Source organism: Mizuhopecten yessoensis, unplaced genomic scaffold (assembly GCF_002113885.1).
Source record: "Mizuhopecten yessoensis strain PY_sf001 unplaced genomic scaffold, ASM211388v2 scaffold10097, whole genome shotgun sequence".
Lineage (NCBI taxonomy): Eukaryota > Metazoa > Mollusca > Bivalvia > Pectinida > Pectinidae > Mizuhopecten > Mizuhopecten yessoensis.
In genome coordinates, this window is record NW_018408377.1 from 131,489 (window position 1) to 143,632 (window position 12,144).

Sequence of the window (12,144 nt, forward strand, 5' to 3'; positions counted from 1 at the left end):
AAGATATATAATATTTCGGATAAGTGTTTTTATAATTTTGAATTGACACTTACTGTAACATGTGATAGCTTTTAATACATACTGTCTTACTAAGAGATAAATGTCTGTTACTAAAGCGTTCCGAAATAAGAAAATAGAAAGATGTCTTTTATGAACGATGAAATGGATTAATGATAAAACGAAATCGTTCGCAATAATATATACATATACCATCTTGTAATAGTATTTGGTTAAAGAAAACCTCAGGTATAAAACGGAACGCTGAAGTACGCTGATGTTATAGTTTGATACGGCTTGAATACCGACTAGCAAGAAACTCAAAGTTTAAAAATTGAGTTAGCATGCATGAACGAAAGGATTTCAGGTTCTGATATAAGCAAAAGTAACATACAAGGTAAACATTAACATGCTCAAACGTAATTTTGTCGGCTAAAGGGATCTGGGGGTATGCAGCAAACTATCTACATCTGCTTCAGCTGCAGCAAAAGGCTCTTTCAAAATCTGCAACAAAACATTGTGCAAACTGTGTCCATACACACACTCCACAGATACATTTAAATGTGAAATGAATGACCAAGTTTATCACATATTACAAACATTGACATGCACATCAGTCAAATAAGTATACCTTCCCAGTGGGCACAACACGTCCAGACAACGATGCAGTCACGTCAGGACACAATGTTGCATTAAGATAACAGCAACATTGCAAATGAAAGTTTGCGGGACGTTTTCATGTAACATTCGCAAACGTTTGTGCGTTACGTTGTACAGACTTTCTTATTTACATTCTAATATATATGTAATTACAGGGGTTCGTTACAAACATTTAAATACATACACATATGCTATGCTGACATGTGTCATAGCACATCAGCAAAGCATAGATATTTAAGACATTTGTAACAAACCCTGTAATGCAATCGATTAAACAATAGGCCCAATGGGCCTGCATCGTTCACCTGGTATTAATCTCACACTTGTAACCTTAAAAGTGATCTAAAGTAAAGCCATAGGCAAAAAATCAGTTCTTATAACTATAAATCATTCAAAAGAACCTGTTAAAAGATGTTAAAATATTTAAACCCTGTGACCTTGAAAGTCAAACAAGGTCATTACAAAGAACACATTTTAGAGCCCTTCATCTCAGGATGCAACTTGCAAAATATCACTTTCCTTGACCATTCTTTATTGAGATTAGGTCATTTAAAGGTTTATACATATTTAAACAAATGTGACCTTGTGAGTTAGTCAAGATCATTCAAATGAACAAGCTTAATAGCCCTTCATTCAAGCATGCTACTGGCCAAATATGAACATCCTGGGCCTCATGGTTATTCGGAGAAGATGTTTGAAGATTTTAAACAAATCTGACCCCTGTAACCTTGAAAATGAATGAAGGTCACTTATTTGAACTTATCTTGTTATATATGGTAATTAATATATAGTTTATTAAATTAAAGTGAATAATTCCCGCATACAATTTACATGTTAATTCAATCGTCTCGCTGCGACCTTTGTGTTTTATACTGATCTTGCAAAATACAAAGTATTCGCATTTCTTTTTATTTGAAGTGATTTTATTACAACTACTGTAAAGTTGGTAAAGTAACCTTAGTACAATGTTGCTTCAACGTCATCATAAAACATTGTACAGACTTTGGAAAAAGACGTCCTCACAACATTGCTTTTAAGTCAGGGACACTGTGACCCCAGACTAAGACGTTTTCCGGACGTTCACCGGACGTAGTGTGCTAACTGGACTATTTCCTGCGAAAAAAATAATTTGCAGTATGTGGGCGAAACAAGCACAAAGCCCTATATCAGAATCAACAATCACCGCTGCTCCATTAACCAGAAACAAACCAGATTTCCCTGTTGCAAAGACATAGTTGGAAATACATGCACGTGGTTGCCATCGAGACGGCGCTGCTCCAGGGAAAGTACTTGACTACCACCCCTGAGGTATGAACGAGTGCTCGTTCTCCGTTTGTTTCACTTCCCGGTGGGTATTTGACAGGCTAGTTAACTAATATTGATCTGCCGACTCACACGCTAGCTGCTACTTTCCAGTGCATGAGACTGACAGATGCTGTCAGTTTTATAGTGGACGAAATGTCTGCATCTCTCTGTGTCATTTCGTCACTAACTTTTAATGCTTATTTTTCTCATTCTCACCAAAGTTTGATAAAAAAATCTATCGAAATAAAATATGTTAACCATAAATTCACCTATCAAACATATATGTTTGGGGAGTTTTTGGAAGTTTCTAGAATTATCATCTTGGGACGATTCGTCGTGCCTTTTTCCCAGCTGCAGCATCTTTACTATCTTTGTCGTTTTTCGAACACACACAGAATCATTTGTCAACGATGCGGTCATTGTAAACTCTTCCTTCGGCTTAGGCAAGTTGAGGGGCTAATTGTTTCAAATATTAGATATATCCTATTAAATTTCTTATATTGTTTTTATGTAATGTAGTTAAAGAAGCGGATTGCTCCTAAAATTTGACAACATCATATTGTCTACACTAAGAATTTTGTTAGAGTTACTTCCGTGCCCCATATCAAATTTTAAGTAATTCGTATCTTCAAAACTAATGTTTGCAAGGATCGAGTGTTATTTTGGAAGTTACCGTTAATATTACTTCTATGACCAATATATATATATATATAACAAAAGACATGATTTTCTTAGTACCTCCCTCGCTCTGTCAACTCTTTAGAGGTTCATTGGGGAAAGTGTTTATATTTATATTGACAAGACTATACAACATAGAAAGTGTTGACGTGATGGTGCATTATGACGTCACAATACAACCTACCCAAATTGACGTCAAAATTAGCAGCAACATTAGACAAGGAACAACAAAGATGGTTTTACAAACATAAATACGTGTGATATTGTTACATGTACAGACATTTCACATACATTTTCTTTATATATTTATGCAACGATCGGTGCTCTACGAGCAATTTAAACCGGGTTTCAATATATCGATTAACATTGACTCTTTTGACTCTATATAGGAATGTCATAGAACTTATCATTTGCACAAGAATGTTAATGATTTTATACATTAAAAAACAGGAGATGGTCACTGTTTGTCTGTTTTCTGTGACGTGTCATACGTTGACGCAATTCAAAACCAGTTTGCCCAATGTAAAATACAGAACTATTTTCATGGATCATCGCATAAGCAACATTCCGAGATCTACAGTTCATACTGGCTTGAAACTATTGAGTAAATTCAATATAAAGTCATTAAAACTCTGTCGGATATATACAGTAAAAACAAAACTCTCATGCCGTTTCAATACAGAGCAAACGTTTAATAAACGAGTGAACTACGGGAACAATTAACGGGCTGAAATATACTTTTAACGGTATAGAAGAATACTCACTATCCATAGCCCATCGAACGAGACGTTTTCTTTGTTACGGAAATAATCGATCCATCTGGCATACCAGGTTGAGGTGTTAGGATGTGTAAAATCTGGAAACACTGTTCGGCCTGGCCATACCTGATCACAGCAAAAAACGTTACCATATATGCATTATTTAGGAATACGGTGAAAAATAAAACTCAAAAACAGCATGAAAATATATGAAACATCTAACATAAAGCTGCCTTTTCTACAACACAATATTATTCCATATCATATGTAGCTCCCTGCTGCTGTGCTGGCTCCACTTTGAACCCTGACTGCGGACCAAATTGACTTGTCAGAATACAATTTTCTTAAATTTATAGAAAATACTATGTATTCTGATGAGGAAAAGATCATTCCTACGGATAATTCAAATAAAGCAAGTAGATGGTTTTACTGAATTATATTAAAAAGAAAACTTGACATGAATCAAATCAAACTAGTCAAAATCATCGACTTTTAAAAAGAAATTCTGTCAAACAAAACTAAACTTTACATGCTGATATAACATGCAGGGTTTTAGGGATTGTATGCACATGTCACTGTTGGTAAACACTAGTTTAGACAATCTAGATTCCCAACTGTATGGCTCCATGCAGAAGGCAACTGTATGTTGTAGTGTAATTGACTTTTGGTAAACTGTATTTATTACTGAATTTTAAAGGTGCAGACACCTGTGTGTGTTGTTCATCATTCAACAGTTTGCCAGTGTTGTTTCATTGTATTAATTGATCTTACCTCTCCTTCGAAATCTGTTTGGCCATCATACTTCTTGACGTATATATTTGCTTTCCTTCCGTCCTCGTACATGCTATAACCTGGACTGTTGACAGATGCATCAGCGACTATCTTAGGGTCATTTCCTATCCCAGGATCCTTAACGATATGTTAGTTTGAATCAATATGATAACCAATTAAACTTGCACCAAATAGAAAAAGAAGAACATACAAAACTTTGGCTTCACATAGTGTTCTCAACGCGTATGTCATAGAATTGGAAGACAGGCCCGTTTACTTGATAGAATTTAGGTCTAATCAATGGTGTTATGCATTAGGCCGAATTAAGTGGAATATCTTAAACATATTGTTTTTTACACAGAACATATTTGTTCTACGTACAACATATTGGTTCACGTAGATCATATTGTTTCACGTAGAACCTATTGGTTTATGTAGAACCTATTGGTTCACGTAGAACATATTTGCTTACGTAGAACCTATTGGTTTATGTAGAACCTATTGGTTCACGTACAACATATTGGTTCAGTACAACATATTGGTTCACGTAGAACATATTGGTTCACGTATAACATATTTGTTTACGTAGAACATATTGGTTCATGTAGAACATATTGGTTCACGTACAACATATTGGTTCAGTACAACATATTGGTTCATGTAGAACCTATTGGTTCACGTAGAACATATTTGTTTACGTAGAACATATTGATTTATGTAGAACCTATTGGTTCACGTACAACATATTGGTTCAGTACAACATATTGGTTCACGTAGAACATATTGTTATTACATAGAACCAATATTGGTTCTACGTACAATATTTTGTTATTACCTAGAAGATATTGGTTTTACGTACAGTACAATATATTGTTATGACACACAACCAAAATTGGATCTATGTACATATACACCATATTGTTATTACATAGAAGATCTTGGTTCTACGTACAGTACAACATATTGTTATGACACAGAACCAATATTGGTTCTACGTACAATATATTGTTATGACACAGAACCAATATTGGTTCTACGTACAACATATCGGTTCTACGTACAACTTATTGGTTCACGCCACCTCACTTGAATGCTACAGCACAGAAACCGCAACACCAACCCCCAGACCATTTAAAACTCCTCCTGGGTTGCGGGAGTTGTGTTGGCAGGAGAAAAAACTTTCTCTGAATATTCCATGCGTACGGCGACTTCGGGGATCGAACCCTGGCCGCCTGCTTGGAAGGCCGGAGTGTCAATCACTTGAGTTCACGTAGAACATATTGGTTCAGTACAACATATTGGTTCACGTAGAACATATTGGTTTAGGTATAACATATTGGTTCATGTAGAACATATTGGTTCATGTAGAACATATTGGTTCACGAATAACATATTGGTTTACGTAGAACAAATTGGTTCACGTATACCATATTGGTTCACGTAGAACATATTTTTATAACGTAGAACATATTTGTTCTACGTAGAACTTTTTGCCAGGACCATGAGTTGATCATTCCTACCAAGTTTCAGGTAAATCGGGCCAGTAGGACTTGACTTTAAGTTTGAAATAGTTTTTCGAAATGGCCGGCCCTGTCGGCCATAATGGATTTCTGATCGACCCGAAAAATATAAACACTTTGTCAGGACCACGAGTTGATCATTCCTACCAAGTTTCAGTTAAATCAGCCAAGTTGAACTTGACTTTAAGTTTGAAATAATTCTTCAAAATGGCGGCCTTGGAGGCCATATTGGATTTCTGATCGACCCGAAAACTAACAACACTTGGTCAGGGAGTTGTCAGTAACATTCCCATGAAGTATCAATGAAATCCCTTTGACAGTATTCCAGCTTAAGTTGAAAATGTAAAATGTTTACGGACGACGGACGATGGGCAACGGACGAAGACGAATAGCAATAGGTTACTTGAGCTAATTAAGGTCAGGTGACCTACAAAATGGAAAAAATGTAGATTTTTTTTATTTTTTTTGGCTATTCCTCCAAGAGTAGACATTTCCAGGCTATATCGTATAACCTAAAAAGCAAACAACACAAAATATGGTGACGTCATATACCGTAATACATGACGCGGTATTTGTAATTCTAAACTTCTTATTGGTTGGAGTTGCTTGGCGATGAATTACTGTGCAATGTTCTTTTCTGCAAAATTGTTTTGTTTTTATGAGAAATGAATAAATATTCACTAACTATGAACTACTAAGTGTGATGATGTTTTAAAATAAATAAAAGTGATAACCAGAATTATTGTTGATGGTGCTTCGCGGAATTATGCAAAGTGACAAAGGTTTTATGTATATTGTATATCGTATTACCCCAAAAGTCAGATCACATATTACAGAGTACGAAGAGCAATGGAGAACTCACCGCTATGATGACATACTTCTTCCCAATGCTATGGAGATAGTCTACAAACTCGGGAAGGCCTTTGAACGTTTGCTTGTCCACAGTAAATACAAATTTCTTGTACATGAAGTCGATGTCACCCCACTGTACATCCTAATACGAAACACAAAGGATAATTTAAATGATTAAGAGTTTTGAAATTTTCTGCTCTTTTTGTGTCACCCTTGCAGGCATTGAAATAAGTTTCAGACTAAATGTTTGGCCGTTAATAATTGGCCGTTAGTAAAGACAGACTAAACATTTGGCCGTTAGACAGGACAAACTTAATATTTCTATATTCTAAAAAGAAAAAAGTTTAAACCTGTGTACACTACTTACATCGGACCTTGTAAAATTTACCTGAGGAATGCCAGCCAGTATATTCCTATTGACGACGTTCTCGACCTCGCTGACATTTTGATAGCCCCACCTACATAAGTGGAAGCCTAATGACCAGTAAGGTGGCATCATTGGTCTACCAATAGCCTGCAAAGACATTTTTAGTGAAGGTTTAGTCAAGATTATAAAAAAAGGGTAAAAGGTAAACTGAATTATTACAGTTCGCACAATGACTTAACAAGCAGATAAGAAAACCAAGCTACATTCATCTATAAAGCTTAATATTTTACCGAACAAGTCACAAATTGAACGATTATTATTGAATGACTGTAGGATAGATAACGCCATGCATAACAGCAACATTTTTTGAAAAATATAATTCAACTATGATGATTTGCCGAGGGGCACAGAGGCGGATCCAGAGGGTCGGTGTGTTTCAGATGATATTACACCCAAGCTTAGATTTAAAAGGGTCAGTGAACCATGATAGAAATACTTGTACCTGTGAGATCAGTAGTCGGAAGTAGCCACAAATGTTACAGTTAAAAAAAGTTTCAATTGATTTATTTGAAAGAACAATACGCATAATATTTGAATGATATCAAAGTTGATTAAATCTTATTGAAGATGTCACATTTTAATGATATCAAAGTTCATTTATCTTATTGAAGATATCACATTTTAATGCTTCAAATCCTGAACCTTTGTGAGAAAGTTATATTAACGATAGCATATAAAAATACATGTAAATTAGTCTTTGATCCAATGATCGGAAGCAAGCTACTTTATAATAATTTTACGTCAAAATCACACATATAAAGCACTTGAGATTTCTCTATGAATATATGAACTACTCTACAAAAAAAGTGATCAGATCCTGCCCACTGACAGTACCACTTCATGTTGTTAGTTATTACTCTTTGATTGAATAATAAACATTTATATTCCGATGTTATTTCCCCCGCGCGATATCCTATTCAGCTCTCAGTATACTGGTCACGTGACTGGTGTCTCTTATTTAAATTGACTGTCGCAATTATTTATGAAAACTAACAATAAAAATTAATAATATATAAATGTGAAAGATTTGTGATTATAAATCCCCAATGTTCCCCAATTACACGAACTATGCAGTATGTATGTATGTATGTATGTATGTATGTTCTCCAATCATTCAAATATTAATTGATTTGATTGATTTGATTGATTGATTGATAGGTTTTACGTCCGCTTCACTACCGAGTAGTTCGGTTATCCAGCAGACGATTCAAATATTGTTCAATTAAAGGATTATATAGGCTACCTGTTGCCCGATCCGATTGATTATTTACTCAAAAAGTATTTGAAATGTAATGAATATTTGAAGATTCAAGTTGTATTCCGATATTATCATCTGTTAGACTAGGAGCATATTCATTTACTAGAAACCAAACAGGGATTATATTTTGTAAAGAAACAAAAAGAAATGAATCATCAAAATTATACAAATACATTGATGTTTGAAACCACACAGGAAATTGACTAAAAACAAGAATTCCACAGGAATGGATGTGTCGCTTGCGCAGCGCTTTTATTTACGTATTTTAGTGAGAAAAGTATTTTGGCTTGAACACCAGCAATCCCATAGAATAACAGTCAGTGTGAAGTTTTGAAGTTGATCGGCCAAAGGAAACTGGACTTATCGCACGGAAACAGTTTTGCTATTTATAGTAACGGCGACATTTGCTTTTGACCTTCGGACCTGGAAAACGATTACAAGCAAGCACTATTGGTAAGAAAGAACCATATGAAGTCTGAGTTCGATCAACCCAAAGAAACTCAAGTAATCGCACGGAAACATATTTTTCATTTATAGTAACAGTGGCCTTGATCATTGACCTGCGGACCTTAAAAGCAATCCCAAGCAAGCACTTTTAGTAAGGAAGCAATGTATGAAGTTTGAGTTCAATCGACTCAGGGGAATTCAAGTTATCGCACGGAAACCTTGTGTCAGACGACGCAACTGACGACGCCGGCAAAGTAATACCTATATGTTGCCTCGTGTTGCAGGCGACACAAAAACAAGAGCAAAACAAGAATTTACAAAAGACTTAGATAGAGACCCTTAAAAAAGTACAAGATCAAGATAGACCTTTCTAACTGTATTTTGTGCAACATAACATGGTTCAAACTACATACGTCACAAAAATATACTGGAAATCTGGTATGATGGCAACACCCTGAACAAATTCTGGATCTGCCGCTGGGACACTTTAATGATATTTTGAAATAAGTCCCGGGCCCGTATTCATGAAACCATTCTCATGTTCAAGATTGGAATTAGTACTCAAGCCTAATTATTGTTCTGTTTATAAATTAATAAAGAAATAACTTATTTATCAAGGATTTTGAAATATTTCGAAGCGACTTCAAGCCAAAAACTGTTTTCAATGTTTACATTTGACGTTTTGCTCGTTTGACAGAAATAAGTACTAGGAGCATATTTATTTTCTAGAAACCAAACAGGGATTATATTTTGTAAAGAAACAAAAAGAAATGAATTATCAAAATTATACAAATACATTGATGTTTGATACCACTCAGGAAATTGACTAAAAACAAGAATTCCACATGAATGGATGTGTCGCTTGCGCAGCGCTTTTAGTGAGAAAGTATTTTGGCTTGAACATCAGCAATCCCATAAAATAACAGTCAATGTGAAGTTTTGAAGTTGATCGGCCAAAGGAAACTGGACTTCTCGCAAGGAAACAATTTTTCTATTTATAGTAACGGCGACATTTGCCTTTGACCTTCGGACCTGGAAAACGATTACAAGCAAGCACTATTGGTAAGAGAGAACCGTATGAAGTCTGAGTTCGATCAACCCAAAGAAACTCAAGTAATCGCACGGAAACATATTTTCTATTTATAGTTATGGTGTCCTTGACCTTTTAGCTTCTGACCTGAAAATCAATCCCAAGTAAGCACTATAGGTAAAAGCACTGTAGAAACTCAAGTTATCGCACGGAAACAGATTTTTTATTTATAGTAACAGTGACCTTGATCATTGACCTGCGGACCTTAAAAGCAATCCCAAGCAAGCACTTCTAGTAAGGAAGCATTGTATGAAGTTTAAGTTCAATCGACTCAAGGAAACGTAAGTTATCGCACGGAAACCTTGTTTCAGAAAACGCAACTGACGACGCCGGCAAAGTAATACCTATATGTCGTCTCGTGGTGCAGGCGACACAAAAACAAGAGCAAAACAAGAATTTTTAAAAGACTTAGATAGATACCCGAAAAAAATCAAGATAGATCTTTCTAACTGTATTTTGTGCAAGATAACATGGTTCAAACTACATACGTCACAAAAATATACCTGAAATCTGGAATGATGGCAACACCCTGAACAAATTCTGGATCTGCCGCTGGGACACTTTGATGATATTTTGAAATAAGTCCTGGGCCCGTATTTATGAAACCATTCTCATGTTCGAGATTGGAATTAGTACTCAAGCCTAATTTATTGTTCTGGTTATAGATTAATACAAAAATAACTTATTTATCAAGGATTTTGAAATATTTCGAAGCGACTTAAAGCCAAAAACTGTTTTCAATGTTTTCATTTGACGTTTTGATCGTTTGACAGAATTTAAATGAGTTACAAGAAAGTTGGTTTTAGCACAGTTTCATGAACAACGGACCAGATAGTTTGAAAAAATAAATCGTCCAAAATGGTGTAAGCCTAGTCGGTTTGACCTGTTTGAAGTATCAAATGTTTGTATGTTTTCAGACTGGAAATTTGATAGCATCCTGAGCTCCCCCAAACGTTAATATATCAATTAATTTTCACAAAGGCTTATTTACTAATATATTATTGATGGATTGGGTTAGGATCAACAACAATAATCACAAGGTACAATGTAGTAACATTTATACAATGAAGCTATATTTCTATCATCAATATAATTACCATTACCTTTTTTATGAAGCACTTATTACTTTTAACACCTTACCTCTGTGTACTGCTGGACGGCCTGTTGAGGTGACGGACCCAGGAACAAGTAGAAGTCGAGACTCCCACCAAGAACCTTGTAAGTGATAGCAGGGAATGGGTCCGGCTGAAGCACCACATCTGGCGTATACAAATAAATGAATGAGTGCAACTGAGATGTTAATGCTGTCAATTCAGTAATACTGGCATAAAATATGCGATATACAGATAATAAATGTACCAGTAAAGGAAAAACAGTTTATCTTACCCTGGACAGGGATATCCACCATTTTACCGGTGTGTGATTAATAGATTCTTTCACCCCCTTGGGGGTGAGACAGGGTAATCTTACCCCGAAGGTTGAGATCACCCTGTCTCACTCCCAAGGGGGGGTGATGATTATTTTTCTCTTATCCTGTTTATCCTTGTATTTTACATAGACGTTACATCGATGCAAGACAATGTTGATGTGATGCGGCTGAATTGTCGACGTGACGTCATTGTATTGTCGCCGTGACGTCATGGTATTGTTGCTATGACGTCATACAATTGTTGAGAACGTGCAAAGAACACGTGTAGCTTGTCTCAACCCTAGGGTGAGATAAAAAAAATCTCACACCGGTAAAATGGTGGATATCCCTGTAAAGGGTAAGAGATTTTTTTTATCTCACCCTAGGACACCCAATCAACATGTCTTCCACATGTGTACGAAACAAAAAAACATCGAACGACAAATATATACCGTATAAAATTCTCGCCGCAGATTGTCGAGTACTGGTGACATGAATATACCCTGACCAAAACTCGTTACAGTGTGAACGGGCCTTAAAGTAAGTAAATCAGTGAAAATGTTAGACTACATCACACCATGAACATGAAGGAAATATGTAGGTGAAGAATTGCACAGTAAAACCAGAACACCACATATGTTCTATATGATGATCTCAGAACTACATTAAGCTGCATTGACATACCCATTCCGTGACTGTTTTTAAGGAAAACCATTGTAGCTTTACTGTCCTCTTCTAGATTCATGTAAACTGGATGAGCACCATACATGTTTATTCCCTCATCCTGAATGAAATGGAATTATATTTTAAAAATATATTTGACTTCATTATCAGTAGGTATAGTTATACCAAAAGCAGATGAATTAATTACCAATATTACACAATATCAATATACATGTACTTCTGAGCTTGCAATGTCTGTAATGCTTTCTTTGATACTTACTTTGGATGGGTGTTTTCAAATGTGTCGGGG

The 12,144-nt window shown here is 35.6% G+C and overlaps 1 protein-coding gene across 1 annotated transcript in view; it reads right to left on the reverse strand.

The window, feature by feature from the left end:
• The window catches only part of LOC110459523 (maltase-glucoamylase, intestinal-like), a 40,460-nt gene that overhangs the window by 18,705 nt on the left and 9,611 nt on the right, over positions 1-12,144 (reverse strand). Inside the window, exons 6-11 of the mRNA XM_021511831.1 lie at positions 11,856-11,955; positions 10,904-11,022; positions 6,930-7,055; positions 6,552-6,683; positions 4,170-4,307; positions 3,405-3,524 (exon numbers count right to left, since the gene is read on the reverse strand). Of these exons, the coding sequence (XP_021367506.1) occupies positions 3,405-3,524; positions 4,170-4,307; positions 6,552-6,683; positions 6,930-7,055; positions 10,904-11,022; positions 11,856-11,955 (735 nt within the window). The remainder of the gene's footprint in view (positions 1-3,404; positions 3,525-4,169; positions 4,308-6,551; positions 6,684-6,929; positions 7,056-10,903; positions 11,023-11,855; positions 11,956-12,144) is intronic.